This window comes from Macrotis lagotis, chromosome X (genome assembly GCF_037893015.1).
Source record: "Macrotis lagotis isolate mMagLag1 chromosome X, bilby.v1.9.chrom.fasta, whole genome shotgun sequence".
NCBI classification, from domain to species: Eukaryota; Metazoa; Chordata; class Mammalia; order Peramelemorphia; family Peramelidae; genus Macrotis; species Macrotis lagotis.
Window position 1 is genome coordinate 600,419,595 of NC_133666.1, and position 24,174 is coordinate 600,443,768.

A 24,174-nucleotide genomic window follows, 5' to 3' on the forward strand; every position below is an offset into this window, starting at 1 on the left:
CAGGTTGAAGAGAATTATGGTGCTAAATTAGACCTCAGAAGACCCTCTTTTTTTTATCAGTTTCTTTTGGAAGAGAGACCCAACAGGTAAATGTAAACATTTCCAAAGGGGTGGAGTGTGGGGATGGTAACAGAAGACAGAAACTTTAGACTCAGGGTATTAATTGAGAGAAACATTTTGGTACAGACAAACGTGAGATATTTTTTCACAAGGGCTTTTCTTTTCTTTTCTTTTCATGGAAGAAGGGGAAAAAGAGAGAATAGATTTTTGTTAATTGAAAAAATAAAAACTTGGTGATTCCAGACAAAGCCAAAAGTATAGTTAAAAGGCAATAAAATAGTTCTTTATTTTTTATTCTCATTGAATCATGGAAAATTTTTAACAATAAATAAAATATTGCTGAGATCTGAGTTGTTCAGACTCCTTTCTTTTCATTCAAAATGTTTACCAACAGTTAATGCATAGAGGCAAAGCAAATAAAGATCAAGACAAAAGTTGAAATGAAACCAGGGATGCAGCAAAGACTTTTTTTTTTGTAAAAAAGTGCTTAAGTAACTTTGGCTTTGAGAGCAAATCGTGTCCATAAACAGTGCCCAGCCAGACAGTTCATACTGGTCCAGGTGCTTCCTGGGCTGGGCTGAGAATCAAGGGCAAGTCCTTGGCCCACAGGCCAGGCCCAGCACCATCCCACACCATTGGTGGATTCAAATGCTACAACTCTCAGGCCCCGGCTTGTGTAGAAGGGGCATTTCCGTTTATCCACAGGGTTTGTGTTTGCCTTTCTTTGCCCTTCCACCACTCAGCACAATGCCTTATACACAGAAGGCTGGGTGAGTGGGACAAGTTTCCTTTTTTCTTTCAAACTCAAACATGTGGGACTCTTGCTGAAGAGAGGGTCCAAGCCCCTGGGGGCTGGCTTCTGGAAGGGGAAGGTGTCCAACCTTCAGTGCATTCAACATGTTTCATTCATTCATCACTAAAAGTGACACAATAATAAATGAGGTCATCAATCATTCAGCTAGAAGGGACCTTAGAGATATTCTAGTCTAACCCCCTCATTTTAAGGGGAAGGAAACTGAAGGCTAGGGATGATGTAACTCAATTCAAGTCACAGGAATTGAAATAGGTCATCCTCTGACTCCAAATCCAGTGTTCTTTCAACCCTTCCTGAATATCACAATTCCCTAAAAAGTCAGCAAATTGTACAATAGCAGGTCAGTTTCTTTTATCATCTTCTGAAGAGCCCCTCAGAGAACAGAGACAATGTCTCCTTTAAGACACCCCTCTGGACCACAGGACATTTGGGGATGATCCTGAATGACGTGATGCTGTTAGTGATCTTGGTTGTTGGTCTATCACTGGAACTATGAGTTCCTAATACTTGAATCCGTTCTTTTAAAATTCCAACACCATTAATTGGAATAAATATTCAGTTAATTAAGATGTTGATGGCAATGTTGGTTATCTAATGCCTCCCTAATGGAATTTCTGACTTGTCTGGACCATTTTGTTAGGGGAGGCCCCCTTCTAGCAGGGCCAAAGGTCAACCACCTTGAAATGTCCCCTTGATTGACAGAAAGGTGCCAGGAAGTCTCATCTCTTTGGGAAGGGCTCTGAAGCCTCTTAGCACTAGTTGGATTTTCAAATATAAGAAAATTTTCTTAATTAGAATATCAGTGACCAGAAGGCTCAGTAAATATATTAGGGATTTATTTTGGGAGGTAGAAGGACTTGATACACTCAGAATTTAGGAAAAACAAACAAATTAAAGGAGTATAAGATACAATTAATCAGGAAGACTCTGAGTTCTAGTCCTCTCTATGACTACTTAATAGTTGTGTGACCGTGAATGAATTAATTCACCTCTTGGAAGTTTCAGTTTCTTCATTTCTTAATTTAAAAAACAAAACAACAAAAAAGAAGAGGGTTGACTCCTTTGGCTGTAATATGCTTTGTTCCTGGATCTCCTCCAAGCACAAAACAAGCTGATTTCTAATGTTTAGTCTTTTTTTAAAAAGTGCATCCTCTTTGCATTGGGACATAATTAGCACAATTACCTACTTTGATCAATGAAGAAATAATGTGCTGAATGAATCTCTCTAGTTTTGGATGTAAGAGAAGGGTCATCACAGAGATGACCCACAGATGTGATCCTTAATTTGGAGAGTTTCCATGCCTTTTGCTCATAGAACATATAAAGACCTCTGGGGCTAGTAAGCTCACTGCCCCCCTGACAATGCTCCATGGGAACACACTCTATTTTTGCTTTCTTCAAGACTATTCACCAAGATCAGAAAATGAACTCATCCATTGTAGAAGAAATTGGTTACTGGATGTGCTCAAATGGGGCCTGGACAGTTCTGATCACTGACCACTGAGGTTCCTGGGATTCTGGGACTATCCACACAAGTGGTCTTTGTTTTGCCACTTTCTAATGTACTTATATAATATTGAGTATTATAGCTATCTGTCTTAGTATCTTTCCACCCCACTCCCCAATAAATGATAAGCTTCATGAAGGTGGGGCCTAAGCTTCCTTTTTTCCATCACTTAGTACAATGTTGTTTCTGCACAATAGGAGCTCAGTAAATGTTTGTGGACTCTCAATCAACTAGAAGTTAACACTCACCCAACAAATATTGCCATCGCCTAGTATTTTACTCCATATGAAGGAGTCTTTCAGGAGTACAGAGTAGGCTCCTTCATAGAAGGGGTCATTTCACTTTTGCCCTTGTGACTCCTAGCCTGGTGTCATGGTGCCTTGAATGCTAAAACGCTTGTTGGATTGAATGGACTGGAATCACACTCAACAGATGCAGAGGCCTGGGGTTTCATGGTAGGAATCACAGGAATGGTTTAACTCTAAGGTATCATGTCCCAGTATAACAGGTATTCATAAGTTTAATCTGAAAACTCTCATCAACCCGGAGGAATATTGCTGTGCAGACTAAAGAACTCTGCCCAAATCAATCCAAAAGCCCTGAACAACCCAGTAGGTGATCCCTCAGGATGGGCCCTTCCAAATCACAGATGCCCCAAAGCACCATATCTGAGAACCAAGCAAGCAGTTTTTGAAGTCGCTAGAAACTGAGCATCCTGGCAAAGCTGCAGCGAGAATAATTAAAGCCAAAGATGGGACATCAAGATACACAGTATTGGTTCATTTTTCTAAAAATCAATAAATAATTGAGAAAGAACACAAATAGGGAAGGAAGGAAAGATGGAAGGAAGTAAAGATGAAGCATAAGCATGATTTCTCCTATGATATCAATCACTATCCCATCAGTCACAAAAGACGGTTGGCACCAGGTACCCTATCCCCATTCAAGCAATTGGATCTCGTGGTTGTAATCCAAAGATCTGGACTTAAAAGTATCATTCTCCCTCCAAAGATGTGTGTACCCCATGACAGATAGTTTTCAAAAATATATTTTAAATGGTCAACATATTTTGTAATCATGAGACTTATTTTGCTCTCTCTAATATGGGAATTGGCTTTTGAGACCCAAAAGATATTCAAAGTATCCCTAGACTTAATGGGGATGAAACTTGTTCCTTCTCCTCAACACCCTTTTTCTTCCCCAGAAGAGTATGGGAACTTTACTTGTGAGGATAGAGGGCAAACACTGCCATTGTGGGGGGTCACATTTCCATGGTCTAAGCTCTCCCTTAACCCAAAACGTTTAATATGGGGCTCTTGTCTCATTTTAGCAAATGAATTCAATTTGTTTTCTAAAATAGAAAGGCACGTGGAATAAATGTCCAGTCTGTTCCAAGCTGAGAAGGATTTCAACCAACACCTATTTTTCCAAAACAAACATCTGCTTCAACACCAATTTTCTAAAATAATATTTGCTTTAAAAAATGAGTGGAGAGAGCATGGTAGAAGAGGACCCAAGTCTACACCACAGAGTTATATGTCCTTCCATTCTTTTCTATACTGATGTCACAGGCATCTGATAATAGTTTCGATAAAAGCTCTGAGACCAGAGGTCCTTTTTGCCCTGTGAGGGCCAGTGTATGAGAGGACAGCAAAGACCTTTTGATCTTATGGAGCATGAGGCCAGACACAGGACGTGTCCAGTGAGATACTTAAAAGAAACCAGCTTTTTCCCATGAATGCTGAAGCAGACCAATGAGGTAATCATTAAAATATTAAGAAATTATGATAATAACGAGGGTTGCATTTTTCTTCTCAATCATAGTCCATCTGGAATCTTCCTACAAAGTTTCTTCCCACCCTCACTGGAAAATCCTTGCTCTGTTTCAGGAAAGTGGAATGTAGTGCCTCTGGTCAAACATTTCTAAACAAGGCCTGCATTTCCTGCCAGAAGCAGGTGTTCAACCAGGGTAAATTGTGTCCAACCATCTGACTCACACCTGTCATCTTCCTCGTTCTCCCCACTTCCCACCCACCCCATCCCAAGCACTGAGATTCTCCATCCTTTACTGGTTCTCAAGGATTGTCTTGTAGTCCCAAAGGAAATCAAAGTAAGTATGAAACAGATACAGTCTATTGGTCTAGCTGCCATTCACAGCCCCAGATGCCCATCACAGTCTTCCGGCTCATAAACCCCAAAGAAGGAGGCAGGAAAGAGCCAAGGGGCTGAAATTACAGAGAGTCATCCCTTGCAGTTTCTGGCCTGTCTTGGGGTCATCTCCCCTTGAAGATTCGTATTTTGTTAAGGGATGCTAGGATGGAGGTCACATTGGATTCAAAGTCACCATCATGAACCCCTGTTTTTCGGAAAGCTCCAGCAGAGGGGTTGTTCTCCCAATAGTGATGCCAGTTGCCTTTACTGTCTGCCCCAAAACCATAGAGATCCACCTAGTAGAATACAAGAAAAAGATATGGTTATAGTTTAGGGTGTTGGGGGAGGGGGAGAAATGTAAGTAAGTAGAAAATGTATATGTAAATATAAAACTCTTTCAGGAGGCAAGTCCCAGATAACTCATCCCACCATTCCCTCTCAACAACTCCACCCCCTTCCAGGGGCACAGTGCTTTGACTCTTTCTGGAAAGATTCCTGGTTGGGGGAGGGAGAAAGGGTCAAGTTATGATCTATAGGTTTGCTTCAAATCATCACTGTGGCCCTGAAGCCAAATAGGAGGATTAGTTCTGAGTGGGCATTAAGAGAGGACACCAAACCCAGAACAAAGGAGCTTTGGGTCCGACTGTATTCTGATCCCATGGATGAATCCTGTCTTCCACTTTGGGGCCACATTTCAGGATGCACAGTGACAATTCATGGAGCATAATGACCAGGGTCAGACACTTGCTACTTGGGTGACCCTGGGGAAATAACCTCTCATTATCCCAATCTATAATTGGGGCACTGGATTCAATAGCCTTTAAAGTTCCTTCTCACTCCTTAACCTATGATTCTATGAATTAGGAATGAGAAGTGGAAGAGAGGAACATTTAAGCTCAATATAAAGAAAAACTATATAAAAGTAGATAGAGCTCGGCACCAGCCAGGGTTGCTTCATGCTCTCGGTCACTGAAAATGATGAGGCAGAAGTTAGATGACCACTTGTTGGGGCAAGTACAGAGAGCATTCCTGCAGCCTTTCCCAGCTCCTGAAAGTTAAAACAGGACCTTCACCATTCCTAAGGATCCTGTTTTTTGAGTTTTTTTTAAAAAAATGATATTTAAAATAATTTTAGAGAAGATTAATGAAATTCCTATCCTTCTTTAGTCATTAAGGCAACAAGCCAATAATCATCCAACCCTTGACATTTTCCCTGGCATCCTCCTTGCCTGGAAGCCTCTCCTTTCTCATCATTGCCTCCTGACTTCAAGAAAGATACAGTCCAACTTTTTGTGAGAAGCCTTACCCAGCACTCCTTTATCTCAGGGACTTCCCTCTGGGAAGATCTGGTTTGTACATGGTTATTCCCAATTTGTCTCTCCCATTTGATTATGGACTACTTCAGACGAGGAAGCCTTTTTTTTTTTGGCCTTTATACCCCCAGCACTTACCAGAGTCCTAGACATATAACAAACAGTAATTTATTAAAATTAAAAAACAAAGAAAAGAATGAATCTTCTGCAGACTCAGAATTAAAATGTTTTACCTCATCACATAAGTGTAGGGAAAGAATCACAGAGAGAATTCCAGTGGATGGGTATCTTCCATGGCCCTGGAGCCAGCTATCAAAGACATATTTGATGAAAGCTGGGTGGTAGATCAGAACCTGTGTGAGGGGAATAGTACATTGGTTAGCAAAATAATGAGACCACTTGTGAAAACAATCTTAGATGGGGACTGGGGGTAGTTGTGTGGCCTGGGTTCTATCCTGAGTCCATTGTACAGCTACAAAGTCGTGGTTGCTCTGAGCCTCAGTTGCTCTATCTTTAGAATGAGGAAATGGAACTGGATTTCTTTCTGATGCCCTTTCTACTGTTAACTTACTGGATTCTAAGGTCTCTTGTAGATATAATGGTTTTTTAAAATTAATTGTTCTTAACATTTATTCTAAAAAATTTGAATTCTCCCTCCCAACACTCCTTCACACATTGAAAAAACATGTAATATGATAGTCAATATACATGTGAAATCATGCAAATATATTTCTATATTAGCCATGTTGCAAAAAAAAATCAAGAAAAATAAAGTGAAAAATCATGCTTCAATCTGTATTCAGAATTCATCAGGTGTCTCTTTGGAGGTGGATTAACTTTCATGTTCTACAATTTCGCCATCTAGCTTTTCAACTCTGTTTTCTAAGGTCTCAGGAAAGAAGTGGCATGGTTTAGAACAATGTGTCAAACTGAAATAGAAATGGGGGCCACAAATACAAACATAAGGATCCCTGAGGATAACAATTTAGTTTTAAAATGTCATGTTATCTATGTTTTATTTCATTTGTTTTATTAAAAATTTCCTAATTACATTTTAATCTGGTTTAGACCAAACTTGGAATGTTATGGGCCATATGGAGTCCCATATTTGATAACCAATTTGTTGTTCAATCATTTTTTCAGTCTTGTCTGACTCTTTGTGGCTCTATTTGGGATTTTCTTGGCAAAGATCCTGGAGTGGTTTGCCATTTCCTTCTCCAGATCATTTACAGCTGAGGAAACTGAGGCAAATAGGGTTAAGTCACTTGTCCAGAGTCACACAGCTAGTAAGTGTCCGAGGCCAGATGTGAATCAAGAAAGCGAATCTTCCTGATTACAAGCTTGGTGCTCTATCCACTGAGTTACCTAGATGCCCTGCGATAACTCTGATGTAGTGTAAAGAATAATGGGTTGTAGTCAAGAGAGACTTGGGCTTTTGTTTTTGTTTTTTGGCCTATACACACACAAAAAATGATGTCAAAAATGTCACCATTGTGCTTGGATGAGTTTACAAACGCATTGTGTGATTATGGGCAGTTCTCCAATCTCTAAGCTTGGTTTCTTCATTTTTAATGTTTGTCCGTCATTTTTGAATTAGACCACAACATCAGGGAAGTGGTGCCATGCCAAGCACATGAATTGGATATGAGGGAGGGGATGCTGTACTAAGTCACCAGCCTTACTTTCTCCTCCAGAGACATCTGGATCCAGTGGCCAGATATGAATCAGGACAAGTGGAAATGGCTCTGGATGCAAGGCAGTCAGGTTTAAGTGACTTGCCCAAGGTCACACTGCTAGTAAGTGGCAAATGACTGAGGTTGGATTCAAACTCCTGTCTGCCTGAATCCAAGGCCAGTGTTCTATCCACTGCAAAGTGGATAGCTGTAAAGTGGGAATGACAATAGACCTCCCTCACTTGACTGTTTCAGGGATCAGATGAGATACCAAATAGCTATTGTAATTAGGGTCTCTTATAGCTCTAACCACTGAATTCCTTTCCAGTTCCAGAATTGGCAAGTCAACGGATACCCCCATGCACTCCCACTGCCATGGCTCCAGTTCCACTTGAGAATTTCTTGGGTGAACTGACAGTGGTACTAGTTTGATCCCTCACGACTTCTCTGGGTGCTAGGCTGAAGGAGGCACGGAGATTTCTCTTTTAAAATTATGACGAATTGGGGGATTTCAGCTTCCCTCATGCCTTGAGAGCTCCTGCTGAGTTTGTAATTATAGTGCCAAGGAAGTACTCAGAAAACCCACAGGACTCCCTCCTCAGGGTCTGGGAGGTTAATTGGTGAGATTTCTGTGTCTTCTCTCACTCCTGGTAAGATACAAATGGCTGCATTCCACAGAGGGCCCAGGCAGGGGTGGAGTCCATGGATGGCACGGTCCATGCTGTGCCTCTTCCTTAGAGCCCTAGGCCCCTTCTCCTTGGGAAGGAGGGAGGTTAGCCTTTTAGGCATCTGGTGCTCATTTTTCTGTTAGAGAAAACAGGCACGACCATGAACAAGGGATCAGTTGTGGTCTGGGCTTTAGCTCATCCAAGGGTCAATCACTTGCCCACGATTAGACTAGTTTCTTCTATAAAATGAAAAGATTGAATAGGAGGATTTCCAAGATGCCTTGGCTCTGTGACTATTACTGGGTGAACACCATGGGTCCTTTGGTAAGCCTGGACACAAGTGGTCTTCTTCCCAACCCTGCCCACTACTACAAAATCAATACTGACTGAGGGTCTTGTGGATGGGTTAAATACTGAGGTGGAAAGGGAGGGATAAAATAAGGGAGGTGTTCACTGGCCTCAAGGGGCCAAACTTAAGTTTTGCCTTTGTTGGTTAGGTGTGGAAGGCTGAATGAAGCCTTTGTTCTAGAGCAGCAGCTGCAGCTGGGGGGGGGGGGTTATAGACACTAATCCTTACCCTCTGTTTTTGACTGTCTCTCAACATAAAAGATAGATCTCTAGCATTCTACAAACTTGTAGGACCACTGATTTAGGGCTGGAAGGAACTTTGGAGATCATTGAGCCCACCTTCTCATCTTATAGATGAGAAAATGGAGGCACAATCAGGTTCAATAACCTGCAAAAAAAATCACACAGCCTGAAAGTATCTGAGGCTTCCTGTATTCAGGTCTACTAGAATTAATTCTACATTGGCGAGCTGGGGGGAAGAGGGAAGGTTTCAGCAATGTTCTTGGTGTGATGAAAAGGGAGAATGATGCAAGCAGTGGGCTTATTATAGAACTCAAGTCACATAGCTCAAGAATATGCCACCTTGGGTAAGGTGTATGTCCTCTCTGAGATATAAACTCCTCATCAGTAAAATGGGCATACTCAATCTTGGTTACTATTGGGGTTGTCTTGAGGATCAAACAAAGCAGTGGACTGGAAACTGCTATTTTTAGGAATATAGCTAGTGTCATTACCACTCTCACCTTTTCTCTCTTCACCTGTATTTTTCGGGGAACAGGGACATATGTGCTGTAAAGAAAAAGAGAGAAAAGAATGGAGTTAGTAATAGTATATATTATTAGTTAGTAATAATATATATATAATTATTATTTAATATAGCTCTTATAGAGCATCCTAAAACTTGCCAAATGTTTTACATATGCCTTGATTCTCACAACAATTCCATTATTTTTGTTCAGGTATACACAACTATTCAAACTTTCCCTGATTCTGGCACCAATCAATACTCCATTTACTCAGTTACCTGGATGTTTCACCAAAACACAGAGCACTCTGTCCAAAATGAATAGTGGCTACACTGACCTGGGGAAGCATTTCCTAGAGGCAAGAAATAATCAGGACCCAGCAGCATCAGGAGAGGAATGAATACAGTCCTGGACCAAGCTCTAAGTCTGCCTTTAGGGGTACTACCTGTTGGCCTTTAACAAGTGACTTGGTTTCCTTGTCTCTTAGTTTCCTTATCTGCAATGTGAGGTGAGAGCACAGATCAACTGAACTCTGAAGTCCTTCCAGTCAGAGGTCTACAATCCTTTGGCTAATGACGCAGTCTGCAATATTAAGACCACCAGGGGGCACTGGTGATTAGTTTTTGAGTATTTTTTAAAAATTTAATAGAAGCATAGATTTAGAGTTGGAATCATACAGTACATCATTTTAAGGGAAGTCTCTGAGATACAGTTCCATCCTCTAAACGAGAAGAAGAGTACTTGCTTTAAAGGACAACAGAAATAAGTGGCAATAACAATAGTAGGTTTTGCACAGATTTACAGCAATGACTTTTTTATAATAGGAGCATGGAAATAGAGTCGGAATCAATCAACAAGTATTTTTTTTTTGTTAGTTATATCAGTCATTTCTGACTCTTTGTGGCACCATTTGGCCATTTCTTAGAGCAAAGATCCTAGAGTGGTTTGCCATTTCTTTCTCAATTAATTTTATAGATGAGGAAACTGAATCAGGGTTACACAGTTAGAAAGTATCTGAGGCAGGGAATCAAGTCTTCCTAACTTCAGGCTTGGCACTCTATTCACTGAACTGTCTTAATCAATCAATCAATCAATCAATATTTCATTTATAGATGAGGTATCCGAGACTCTGAAAAACTAAGTGATTTGTCCAAGGTCACACAGGTTGTGAATCAGTCAAAACCGAAACACAGATTAGATTTAGAGCTGGGAGGATATTTAGGGGTTCATTTAGTTCAATCTCATTGTGCAAGTGAGGAAATTGAGTCACAGAGTGGGAAAATGATTTGCATGAAATCATATATGCACAGAGGCAGAATTTGAATCCTGGGTTCTTTTCCGCCCACCATAATATAGCTAAAATTACTTCAATTGGAAGATGTACTCTAATCCTTTCATAAAGAAACAGATTGTAGAGATGTTCCTCCCCTTGATCTCTATCATTTGCAACATTGTACTACAATTCTGACAAATTTAAAAAAATGACCAAAAGTAGTTTACTACCCCTCAGAGGAGGGAAGCTTTTCACCCCTGGAATCATCAAATGTCAGAATTTAAAGAGCCTTCCAACAACCCATGATTTATGTACTGTCTCATCATTTATTAACAATGTGAGACTCTAGGCACGTCTCTGAGAATAAGTTTCCTCTTCTGTAAAATGGGAATAAAAGTAATTGTCTTAGTCCATAGTGTTACTGTGAGGAAGAAGCTCTGTAAATTGTAAAGGGCTTCATAAATGAGATATTTATTGTTGTTATTATTATTATTATTATTATTATTACTACTACTACTAGTAGTGGTAGTAATAATGGTTCTACATAGTAGTAATACTGGTTCTACATAGATTTACAGAACTGATTAATTGGAGAGAAATTAGAGATGGCATTGAGGGAAGAGGTAATTTTTAACTCAAATTCTGCCACCCCTGATGGGTGGCAGATGGGAGAAGTGGGGAGCAGAAATGATGGCATTTTGTACTCCTACAAATGCATGTTCCAGAATATTATGGCGATTACTACAACAGACCTGTTGAAATTGATCATTCTTAATTCTTGATTTTTTTTTAAAAAATTAGATTTTGCACAAAAATAATTAAGTGAATTAAACTTTAAACTAATTTAAATGAAATTAAAATTAGTTAAATAAAATTAATTAAAATGATTAATATTTTTGTTAATAATAAGGATAAGTTGCAATTACAAGCTTGTAACTAAAGAAGTTGAAGATTTGAGGGGAGAGGGGAGGCCACACAGGGAGGTCAGGGGTAAAACAAGGAGGAGAACTTTGGTCTTAGCTCTGCACTCTTACCAGGACATCATACAGATTTCTTTTCTGTGCTGTCTAAGCATAACTTTGCAAAGCTTCCTGCCATCTAGAGAAGCATGAGACTGTGAGCAATAGACCAATGAAGAGGGGGAGGCTGGGGAAGGGTGCAGAAGGGGATGTGGGAACCCTGGACACAAACTACCAACCACACAGTCTTCTGAGGTTAACTGAATTGTGTCTTGGAAGTTTAACTGCAGAGAGTACTTTTTTGACTTTCTTTCACACATATTGAGCATATTGACATCAAAAGTGGGTCCTCTAACACATCTCAGCCTTTCTGGAAGCTGTAAAATAGAACTCAGCAGAGGATTAGGGCGCCCTTTGGCTTCCTTCACCATCAAGAGAGTAGGGTATTTGCCCTCAGAGAACCTTCTTAGGAGGGCAGCCTCAACTTGGCAGTCACCTATGTGGGAGGCAATTTCTCACAGTGAAAAGAATCCTCCAGATCTCTGGTTTTTAAGATCCACGCTGCTGCTAACTTATTGTGTCTATCTTTCACATCTCTAGGCTTCCATTTAATTGAATGACAGTTGTAGAGCTGGAAGGACATCAGAGATTATCTCCTCAAACCCTCTCATTTTACAAATAAGGAAATGGAGGCTTAGAGAGTTTAAAAGATTTGCTTAAATAAACATCCCAGGTGAGATTTGAACCCAGGAACTCTGATTTCTGAGCCAAGACTGTCCAAAGTACTATTGTATTGCAAAAAGGAGTTAGACCAGATAATCATGAAGATTCCCTTCCAGCTCTAGAATTCTGGGAAATTAGCTCTATTTCTTTTTTTTAATTCTTAAAAATATTTCTATATAGAATTGCAAAGTCTATAAAACTTTTTCTTCACAATAACTCTGTGATGGAGATGGGGAAAGCACTATCCCCATATATCTACAAAGAGTTTTACATTTATATCATTTGATATTACCAACAACCCTCTCTATAGGTACTATTGTCCCCATTTTACAGATGAGGAAACTGAGAAGCTAAGTAACTTTCCCAGGGACACCAGCTGGCTAGTATATGAGGCAGGATTTGAAGTTGGTCAGCTATCCATCCACTACAGCATTCAGCCTCTCTAAATCGGGCCCTCAGAACAAGTAAAACAAATCAAATCCCTTTTTCCATATGACAGCCTTTCACACACACGGAGACAACTATAATGCCTCTCCCTGCTAAATATCTTTAGTTCCTCAAACTGTCCCCGCCCCCAATCACCCAGCTGTCACCAACAGGAGAGTCAGAGATAACTAAAAGTGGTATATGTTCAATGAGCCAGCTGGTAAATTGGCATCTGAACCCAGGTCTTATCTAACCCCAACTCCAGTGTGTGACGCAGGCTGCTGCCACTGCCTCCTTTTCCCAATTTCTCAAGTTGACCCTGCAGACAATTTAACATTAAGTAAAGGGCCTTGTAAAGTTTGGGTGGTAGTTAAGTCCATGGAGGGATGCCAGCTAGAAGCTTAGAGAAGCCAAGTTGATGAGATCCAGGATCCAGGGTGAAGCCAGTAGTCAAGGAGTCCATATGACTGGACATCATAATTGCATGCTGGGTGGATGAGAGGGGAATGAAGAAGAGAGAAGGAAATAAATTATCACTGAGGATTATTTCTGATTTATTTTTGCTTCACACACTAAGTGACCCTGAACAAGTTGTTCCTCTCTGGGCCTTGCTTTCTTCATCAGTTAAATAAGAGGTTTGGAATAAACGACCTTGAAGGATTCATCTTTGAATTTTCAGGACAACTTGACTTTGGCTCTACCAGGCTCAAGGACAAAATCCATTCTTTTATGTTTAAAGCACTTCACAACCTGCCCCTTTCCCCCCGGACCCTACCTTTCCAGTCCTATACTCTATTCTGCTCCACATCCTCCTGGCTATTTCATTTCCTGGTTGGGCATTCTCCCCGTCTGCCATTATAGGAATGTTCTCCCTCTTAATCTCAATTCACTGGCTTCCTTCAAGTTGCAGCTGTGATTCTTCTCATGGATCTCACTCTTCAGACTAGATCAGAGAAGGTGTTTTTGAAATTGGAAAACACACACTATTTCCATTGCCATTTTTGGAAAAAAACAAGAAAACTTAGAAATGCTGACTGTAGAGTCCTCCATGGTGTGGAGAACATAGTAGCAAAGATGGGCTACCTAAGTCTTTCCCAACTCCCTTAATTCTAATGCCCTCCTCCTACTGCTTATATTGAGTTTATGGTCTGTACCTTGATTCAAAAAAATGGTCTGTATGTAGTTATGGTCTGTATCTTTGCCCTTTCTCTGAATCCTCAGGGCATCACAAAGTCCCTGGCACATGGTCAGTCTTTACAAATGCTTATTGAGGACCAAAGGCAGGGAAGGGACATGAGCCATCTTGGGATGTAAGGTGACTTTAGATGCATGTTCAACAAATTCAGAGATACAACAGCTGGAGACCCTCTTTTGAAAACTTGGAGGAAGTAGATTCATTCAAGTATTTAGACTTAGAATTAGGATGACTCAAAGGCATGATGTGAGTTAATAGAAGAATTGGAGCTAGACCCCTGATTCCCACAGTTCAGTATGAGACAGTTGCTAAAGATATTATTATTATTACCATTTTTTCAGATGAGTAAACTGAGGTTCAGGGAATAATTTTGCCCATAGGCAGCTATTAAATTTCAATAATAAGATTTAAGGGCAGTTAGATGGTAGGGTAGATAGTATGCCAGTCCTGGAGTTGCAAATATTCATCTTTCTGAGTTCAAATCTGGCCTCAGACACTTTCTAGGTCTATGACCCTGGGTAAGGCACTTAACCTTGGCTGCCTCAGTTTCTCCATCTGTAAAATGAATTAGAGAAGGAAATGGAAAACCACTTCAGTAGTTTGTGGGGTTTTTTTTTTTTAGCTTTTTGCAAGGCAAATGGGGTTAAGTGGCTTGCCCAAGGCCACAAAGCTAGGTAATTATTAAGTGTCTGAAGCTGGATTTGAACCCAGGTACTCCTGACTCCAGGGTCGGTGCTTTATCCACTGTGCCACCTAGCCACCTCCAACTTCAGTAGTTTTGCCAAGAAAACCCTAAAGTCAAATATAACTAAAGAATGACTGAACAACAACAGCAATGGCTTTGAAGTGTTCTTTCTGATTCCAAGTTCAATCTTTTTTTTTTCACTATTTCATAAATTTGCCTGTTGAAATCTTTTTCCATCAAGGCCCAAATCAGGAGTTACATTAGGTCTTCCTTTATCCTCCCAGTTAAAAGATCTCTCCTTCCATTCAAATTTTCTCATTTATGTATTATTTCCTCTCTCTCCTCTAATAGATTGTAAGTTCCTTATTCATTCATTTATTTAAAGATTTATTAAATGTCTCTATGTATAGGGCAGAATGATAGGACAGGGCAGCAAGTAATTAATCAACTGAAGGAATTTATATTGATAGATCTAGGTAGCCGTCTCTGAACATTAACTCCAGAGGTTAGGGCCATGTCAATGGATATCACTTGATGACAAGTGGAATCTCATTTTAAGTAGGGCTGTGATTCTTCTCATGGATCTCGTTCTTTAGACTAGATCAGAGAAGGTGTTTTTGAAATTGGGAAACAAACACTATTTCCTTTGTCAGTTTTGGAAAAAGCAAGAAAACTTAGAAATGCTGACTGTAGAATCCTCCATAGTATGGAGAGAATAGTAGCAAAGCTGGGCTAAGAGAATTACAATTTTCCCTTCCTCTAGACTCAATTCAAATGCTACCCCTTCCAAAAAGCCTTGCCTGAACTTTATTCCTCCTACTTCCCCATCCTTAATCTCTAGGTTGGAAGTGATCTTTTGAGTCTACAAGTCTGTAGATTACTTGGTTTATAGCTCTCTCAGCATATCTTCTATAACATGCTTGGTATCTGAAAAGAAGAAAAGCAACCTAGGTAAAGAACTGGCTTTGAAACCAAGAGGATCTGGGTTGAAGTCCCACCTTTGACACATATTAATTGTGTCAAAAAGGCAGAGACCCTTAGTCTCTCAATGGTCTACACCAGTGATGGGGAAATTCAAATGGAAATGGGTTAATGTTCATAAGGATCCCTGTGGGCAGTATACTGATTCAGTTTTAAAATGAAATGTTATCAGTTTTAAAATGAAATGGCATCTATGATTCATTGTATTTTTAATTTGTTATATATTTCCCAACTACATTTTAATCTGGTTCAGACTACATTGGAGAGTTTGGGGGTAGGGGTTTGATTTCTCAGGTCTAGTTCTCTCTCTCAGACTTTAGGTTGCAGAGGTGATGGACTACATTGGTGGTGAAGTTTCTTCACTTGGGAGTTCAGCATATCAAAGAAATTTCAAGTCCAATCCCTATTCCTATTTGAAATAACAAATTAGAAGGGACCTCAGAGGTCACCTTGTCTCACCCCTTCATTTTGCAGATGAGAAAATTTTGGCCTAGAGAGATTAGTAGTTGTTCAAGGTCACAGGTAGTAACTAAGGTATACCTGATGATAGTAAATTTTAGAGATCATTTTGTATAAGATTTCCTACTTTATAGATAATAACAAGAACTGGCATTTATGAAGTGCTTTAAGGTTGCAAATAGGAACAATCTTGCTGGGTCAAGTGACTCTCCAAGAGTCTGGAAAAGCAGTTTTCTGACTTTTAAAAGAGGAACCATTGTCTTTGATAAAGTTTGACCAGTTAATGAGACTGAACCTAGCTTATGCCTAAGGTACAAGAGCTCCCTGGAACATCAAGAAGCAAGTGAGTCTTCAAAGGTGAATTGCCTTTAACACATTTCAGGACTTTTCTGGAGGCCTGTTTGGTGTTAGACCTTAATTTACTACTAAGTTTGATCTCCCTTCTTGAGCTTGTCTTGGGGGGTTTGAAGGGTCACTTTCTTAGAGGGGAGGAATGGCTTGGCTACCAAGAACACTCTCTAGTTTATGACTAGCCCCTTTCCCCCAATGGCAGACCATAAAAATGAGAGGAATTCCTTTCTTTTACTTCAAGACTCCCCAAACCTGTGCCTAGGGATTCACCTACAATCTTCTGACTGCCTTAGTTATCCTCTCAAACCCCAGGTTCCACCCATGGCATTCTACATCTCTTCAGGATCTAATATTCTACATTCTTTGCTCCAGTTTGCTTTGTTTGAAAGAACTTTTCAGATTGAAGGGCCCAGATACATGCTTTTATTAAGAATATTATATCTTGGCCTTACAAGTTGATGGTACTTCCAATTAAAAGTTCCAGCTTCCATTGTGCTATAAATCATTTGTTCTATTTTCTGGGATAGAGGGAAAATCAATAAGACTTTGCAGTGTTCACCTTCTGTAGCTATAAAATCAGAGGGTTGGGTTTGCTTGTGAGATAATAATCTAGGCTCCTTTAGTCAACATGAACTTCTTGTGTGATGAGCCCTGTGTATGGAAAGAGGCCCTGCCTTCAAGGAGTCAACAATTCCAGGGGTTCCTAACATTTTGAGGGTCCTTCCTTCTCTACCATTTCATGTTTTAGGGAACCTTCCACCCTGGCATTCTACATTCTAAGGTCTCTTCCAGATCTAAGATTCTCTATTCTTTGCCTAAATCTTTTCTATCAGTTATAAAAGTCCACTATGCACTTTTATGAAGGAGATTATGACTTGGTGCCTTCAAGCTGACTTACAAGTTGATGGTGCCTTTGGTCATAGCACTGATCAGCCACTGCAAGTCCATGGTCTTAAAGGGAATCAGGATCATGCTGACATTTTCTGCCAGATCCCGGAAGCTCTCGGGATATACCAAGTGATGAGTGGTCTTCCTCCCAACGTCAGCTTCAAACCCTGCTGTGGGGGCCCGGTTCATCCTAAAAATGAAGACGGAGGGGGCGGGGAGAGGAAGAAATAGCATCATTGTTTCTCAGACTGAGGGGCACTTCACCCCCAGGGTCACTTTGAGTAAGTCAGTTCTCTTGGGGTTTCAGACTTTTTGTCTGCCAAATGAGGGAGCTGGATTAAACAACCTAGAGGGCCCTTCCAGTTTTATCATTCTCTGATCCCAGGAGGGATTTTTGTCACTTCACACCTTTTAACTCAGTCTCAGCACCAGTTTGGCAAATCCCATAGGAGGCTAGTGATTAGAATGAGTCTCTGGATGGTGACCCAAGCTGACACGATGTCTGTCTCTGAAGACACAACAGCACAGGGCTAAGGGGCGGTTAGAGGCACAGAGGGAGAGGGGAGAACATGGTTTCAGTGATTACTCAGGACCCCATCTAAAGCTCTTTGCTGACCTGACCCAATATATCTTAAACATACTGTGCCCTCTAGGATGTTTGTTTTAGAAGTAATAATGATGCTATCAATCAATAATTCAATATTCTTCTTCTTCTTCTTCTTCATCTAGTATGGGACAGAGACTATGCTTAATGCTGGGAATATAAAAGAGGCAAAGGAATTCTTGCCCTCAAGGAGTTTATTACCTATAACTTCATATGAACAAGCTAACAGATAATCAGAAATCATTGATAAAGGGAAGTCACTAGAATTAAGAGGGTTGGGAAAGGCTAGACTAATAACAATTTCTCTCAACACCTTCAAGAGATGGAGCAACTATGATCTCCATCTTGCAGAAGAAGAAATAGAGGCTCAGAAAGTTTCAGGGACTTTACTTGGAGTGGCACAGTCAGGAAGAGGAAAAATTGGCTATTCGTTTTAAGACTTCTAATTTCCATTCTATTGGGGTTTGCCCCTCCTCCCATGATACTATTAGGAAAGCCTCTTCAAAATGTAGTAACTGAAAGCCCTTGGATGGGGTCCAAAATGAATTAGCCTTATATAAATTGCAGTATCTGGTGAATAGTGTTAGAGTAGCAAGGCTACAGATTGTATTTTAGCAATATCCCATTCTACAATGGCCTCATTCCTTAGATATAACATTTCATATGATCTTCTAATGTCCTCACCATATAAAATTATAGATTAAAAGCTACATTAGAATTAAGGCTACCAAAGGCATGGAATGTTCTAATAGAAGGCCCAGGGCATAACAGCAGAATGAATGAATGAATGAATGAATAAATATTGTTAACTGTAAGGTAAGGTTTCTTATGGAAATTCTGTGTCTTGCTCAGTGCATGCAGTAGGTGCTAGATAAATATTTGATAATATCATTTGTATAGCACTTTTATGTTTTTCAAAGACCTTAGATTGCTGAACTTGGTATCAGAATGATCTAAGTTCAAATTCAGCCCCATTCACTTAGATGTGTGACCTTTGGAAAATAGCTTCATTTTTTTTCAGTCTCAGTTTCTTCTCTGTAAAATGGGGTTTATAGTATATCAAAGTTGCTGTTAGGGTCAACAAGATAAGTTATGTAAATATAAATAATCTATTGTTCTCATCATTAATATTATCATTCCATGTTCTCAATCATCCCTCAGAAATAGATATGAATGGTATCAATATCCCTGTTTGGCAGATAAAAAAAGTAGAAATGAGGAGTTAAAAAAATTGCTTAATCATCAGAAGATGAACATGACCCAGAACTTGAGTCTTTTGATTTCCAGGCCTGTGACTTTGTCAGCTGCCTCTCTTGGGGATGCTATCTAGTAGGTAGCATTTGGAAGCCAGGAGCCTCCCGGGGGACCTGAGGGCTCTTCACTCACCGCAGCACAAAGTCATGGTTATCAATGTCTCTCCCATAATGGGATTGTTTCAGGTTTCCCGAGTTGCCCACAACAGCACAACGCCGGCAGATCAGAGGACTCTTCTCCAGGAATGGGTCGATGTCACCGGGAATGATGCGGAAGAGCTCCTTGAAGGTGTCATTGAGTCTCTTGGGCAGTCTCTCCCTCTGGAGTTTCTGTGAGCAAAGGGACAGATAAGATGCACATTCAACCAAACTGCCAGAGGCCTCCTCAGCAGGAAAGCAGGGAAGCACATTTTGCTGATTGCTCATGGTACTACCCTCCTAATGACCAAGTTGGGCTGGGGAGGAGAAAGAGCTGTTTCTTTGTTGAATGACTTGTTTGGGAATTGTGATCTTGCCTCTAAATTTGACAGTAGACACTTGCTGTACTCTTGTGTGAAAGATGACAGCATAAAACTCCTACACACAGAGAAGAGTCAGGTGAGAGAATGGTGATCCTACCTTGTCAGGTATAACTTTTTGTAGGAACAGCCTGGACTAATTGACTCCTGCTATCCCTTCGAAGCCTGAGACTCACTCTAGTCTGTATCTGCTGCTCTGCCAGGTTTTAGTTCTGTGATATAAAGATGATTTTCCCATGGTAAGCTTAGCAGCTCTATTCTCACCTGTCACCACCTCCCTCTGCCTCCCTTTCTCCCAGACTGGAGGGTACAATACCAAACTTCATCTAAGGCCTTCCTTTAAAGAGGGCAGAGATTAGATTCTCACAGCTTCTGCTAATTTGCATCTACTGCCCCTGGTTGGATGACCCTTGTTCTCTGTCCCCTTCTTCCCCAAGCACTCCTACCTCCCATTGTGTGTTCTCTCCCCCATTAGACTGTAAGTTACTTGAGGGCAGGGACTATTTTTCTTTTGATTAATTGTATCCTCAGAACACGGCACAGTGCCTGGTACACAACAGGTGTTTAATAGGTGCTTATTGGATTGGATTGGATTGAGACTCAGTCAATCAACAAACATTTATGAAGGGCCACGAATTGTGTGAAATGATGGGGATACGAACAAATATTTAAAAATAGCTCTTGTCCTCAAGGAATTTATATCCTAATGGTATAGATCACATATACACATATCGATTCCTTCAAGATAACTACAGAACGTGGCCTCAGAGAAGATACCGGTGACCTGAGAGGTGCCTTTAGGAACTGGTGCTTCCAGGAGGCTGGGGTTCCAAGGCAGAGGTTAGGAGGGAGAACATTCCAGGCCAGAAGAAATGGCAGTATGAAGATGAAGATGGAACTGGGCCTTTAGGTATGAGGAACCACAAGGAGGCCAAAGAATGTGGAGAGCTGTTACGTCTTATGTTAAGGTCCAGGAAAATACAGATCAGGCTGTGAAGAACTTCTTGAACCAAAGAGAGAAGCTAATATTTGGTCTTTAGAGGTAAAAGGGAGTTTCCAAGGTCCCAAGTTGCCCAGGAGGCATATTTCAGTTCAATAAAAAGGGTTCTACCTAACAATTAGAGATACCCCTGAAATAGAATCTTCTGCTTTATGAGGTAGTAAGTTATAATTAGGGGGGAAATTTTCAACTGCAAATTTGAGTCAGCAAAACTATCTTGCCCTTCCTAAGCTCTGTGATTTCACTGTAGGGGTACTCTCTTCATGGAAAAAAATCACAGCCCCACCCAAACTTGGTAGACTGTTTTTGGAAGTTATTGAATCAGGAAGAATGGCTTAAAAGAAAAGTCAATTTATATCACTAAGACTCTTTTGTCCCTGTGGGGTGCCCCAACTGATGTCTGGATCTATGAGAGACATCGCAGAAGTTAAAAACAAAAACAAAAAAACCCAGTTTCTACTCAAATGGAATTGGGTTATCTTAGTGGGAGAAACTAAACATGTCTAGTCTGGTAATGGAATGTCCACTGGACCAGAGGCAGATCAGGATTCTTGATCCTGCCCCTGCTAATAACTCACTGAGTGGCATTGGGCAAGTCATTTCCCCACAATGGACTTCAGTTTCCTCATCTATACAACAAAGAGTCTGGACTAAATGATCCCTAAGGTTTCTTTTCAGCTTTAATCAAATGACGGCATTTCTTTGATTTTCAAATGCATGGAATTCTAGAATCCTTGGAGTCCCCCCTTATAAATAGACACTGTTGACCTGAAGGGAAGACATAAATATCTATTTTGAAATGAAAGGAGTCACTCAAAACTTAAAAAATAAAATGTTAAAAATTGTTTTAATATGTAATTGGGGAAAAAATAAAATATCAGATTAAAACAAAAGACTTTTTAAAATCTTCCCAGATGCCACCTAGAGGCTTCCCCTTTAAGATTACTTTCTATCTACTCTACAATTATCTTTTATATTTCCAGAGGTGTTTTCATGTTTATGACCTTCATTAGAATGTGAACTTCTATTATTATAATAATATAAATAAAAAAGTAAAACAAATGTTGTTAAATTACAAAAAACAAACTTTCCCTACCTAACTTGATTGCAGAGGAGTGTGTAATGTCAGGGGGAGATTGGATGTGGCACATTTCATACATTGTGAGGTTTTTTTTTTTTGTTGTTTTGTTTTTGATGTGCTGATTAGTTTACTGATTTTATTTCTCTTTTTCTTTTTTCTCCACTGTTAAAAATTTTTCTTTGTTATAAGGGATGACTCTCTGGAAAGGGGGAACTTAAATCAATGTAATAAAATAAATATATCAATTAGAATGTTTTTAATAAAAAGAATTTCTTGGATACAGTAACTAGCTTTGCCTTCTTTGCATCTCCAGGGCTTAGCACAATGACTGGCATAAGGAAAAGTGATTAATAAATATTTGTTGACTGATTAACTCCTTGGGGTACTAGGGTAGTCAAATCATAGGCAAGTTCTGGATGTGATAGTCCAAAAGAAGACTTGGGACTTTCTTTAGTCCTTTCTGGATCCGACAGAGCCTGAATAGTGTAATTGCATAAGAGTTGTAACATAGCTGTCAGTGAGCAAGCATTTCTAGTGGAACTAAAGACACAACAAAAGAAAAATCTTGGCAACAAACAGCACTAGCACCAAGTTGAGTGGGCTGTCTTAGGATTCTGTCCCCCCTGCCCCCTTCCCCCCCCACAGCCCTCCCCCCAGACTTTTAAGTGACTTTTAGGGTATTCAAGAAGAGACTCCTGTTTAGGTTGGACTAGAAGATTTCTGGGGACCCTCCCAATTCTGAGGTTCTCTGGTCCTGTGATTCTGGGAGGGTGTGGTTCTCCTCACAGGTTAGGGTTTGCTCCAAAGCATTCCAATTTTTCCTTGGTTACAGCAATAACATTGTCCTTTGAAGATGCATCTGCCCTCAGCAGGACTGAATGCACCTGCTGGGAAGGAAACCTTTTCTAATGTTTCCTTTGGTGAAGGAGGGGGGATGAGTGAGTGTCTGGTTGAGTCATTAAGAGCCCAGTGACCACAAGGATTCAGGACTCAGATCCATCACCTGAATGGTGACTGTGGTGTGCAACCAGGCTACTGGGCGCTAAACAAACCCCAATCCTGGCATCTTCCCAGGCACTATGAAGGCTTCTCATAGCAACTCCAAAAGCAAACAATCTCTCCTACCCTCATTTAATACTGGAAAGCTGTGTCACCTGGAGGGGAGGCTGTATGATGATTGGTAACTGGAGACAGAAGGCATCTGAAGCCTGGGTTTTCTACTAAGGAAGCTACAAAGCTGCTATCTCAGCTATGTCATGGGCTGGGGCAGAGGACAGGCTCCCACCCAGGTGAAACTTCCAGTGGGTTAGGTGGGGACAGGGCTCTTCATGGGGCTTTCCCTCTGAAATTACTTCTAACTGGCATGTAAACATGGACATTGTTGGCATGTTGTGTCTCCCATTAGAAAATGAGATCTTTATAAAACCACTGTTTTTTTTGTTTTTGATGCTTGTTGACTGATGTAATGTCTACAGAAACCCCACAGGGCCTGTTAGGAGCAGCTAGGAGGTGCAGAGGATAGAGCTCTGGACAATGGAGTTAATAAGACCTGAGTTCAAATCTATGTAACTTTGCCTCATTTTCCTCATCTGTAAAATGAACTGGAGACGGAAATGGTGGAGGTTTTTTTTTTGACTCATTTTGAAGACGAGGAAATTCAGATTCAGAAGGATTAGGTTATTTGCTTAGGCACACACCTCTGTCACTGGCAGAGCCTGGGTCTGCCTCCATCCTAATGCTGTCCTAGTCCTCTCCACTGCACCTCCGCATGAATCAGGAAATCATCTAGTGAGCTCATCTTTCTGGTTTCCCTGCCAGCTGTCTGACTACATGGTTGGCTCTCTCATCATGTCCTGAAGACTAGAACAGAAGAGAATGAGGAGAACATCTGAAACCCCACAGAGTCATGGAATTAAGGAATTAGAGAACTGGAGTGGGGCTCTGAAGCATCCAGCCCAGGAGTACCCTATGAGGAACCCCCTTATCAAAGATCCAGGGGCAGGTGGCTCCTATCTCCCCAGACACCTCGGGACATTTCTGGTCAACTGAGAATTTCAGGACTTGTTGTTTTCCTTTATGCCCCAGGATTGTTTCACTCCATGAGTCTGTCTCCAACAAGGGGTACCACATTAGACACAGACTGGACATGTGCTGCCTGGAGTGGGGGAGTTCACTCTTCCTTTTCCCTGATCCAGGTTTAGTGGTTTGGGATCTCTTCCAAATCCCTGGAAACCATAAGCGGACAACAAACTCAGTATAATAGAAGGCAGCTGTTAGTGAGATCTTGAGTAGCTTCAGAAGATGTCTGACGCGCAGGATGGGGGATAGGCTTGCCTCTCTAGACTCTGCCCTGGTCTGAGGGCCACACTGAAGAAAGGATCCTGATAGACTGGGGTATCTCTAGATGAGGGACACGGGGGCTCCTCTGAGCAGGCTTGACCACAGTCGAGCATTCATGTTTTCTGGTCCCTTCTCCAGTCATCTCCAGACCACCTCAT

At 40.8% G+C, this 24,174-nt stretch overlaps 1 protein-coding gene across 6 annotated transcripts in view; it reads right to left on the bottom strand.

The window, feature by feature from the left end:
• Positions 1-321: 321 nt before the first annotated feature.
• Positions 322-24,174, bottom strand: part of ST3GAL1 (ST3 beta-galactoside alpha-2,3-sialyltransferase 1) — a 117,202-nt gene continuing 93,349 nt past the window's right edge. For all 6 annotated transcript variants that reach the window (XM_074202526.1, XM_074202527.1, XM_074202528.1 and 3 more), the window contains 5 exons: positions 19,211-19,407; positions 17,231-17,410; positions 9,278-9,323; positions 6,079-6,198; positions 322-4,828 (listed from right to left, as the gene is read on the bottom strand). In XM_074202526.1, coding sequence (XP_074058627.1) covers positions 4,655-4,828; positions 6,079-6,198; positions 9,278-9,323; positions 17,231-17,410; positions 19,211-19,407 — 717 coding nt within the window. In that variant the 3' untranslated portion in view covers positions 322-4,654. The remainder of the gene's footprint in view (positions 4,829-6,078; positions 6,199-9,277; positions 9,324-17,230; positions 17,411-19,210; positions 19,408-24,174) is intronic.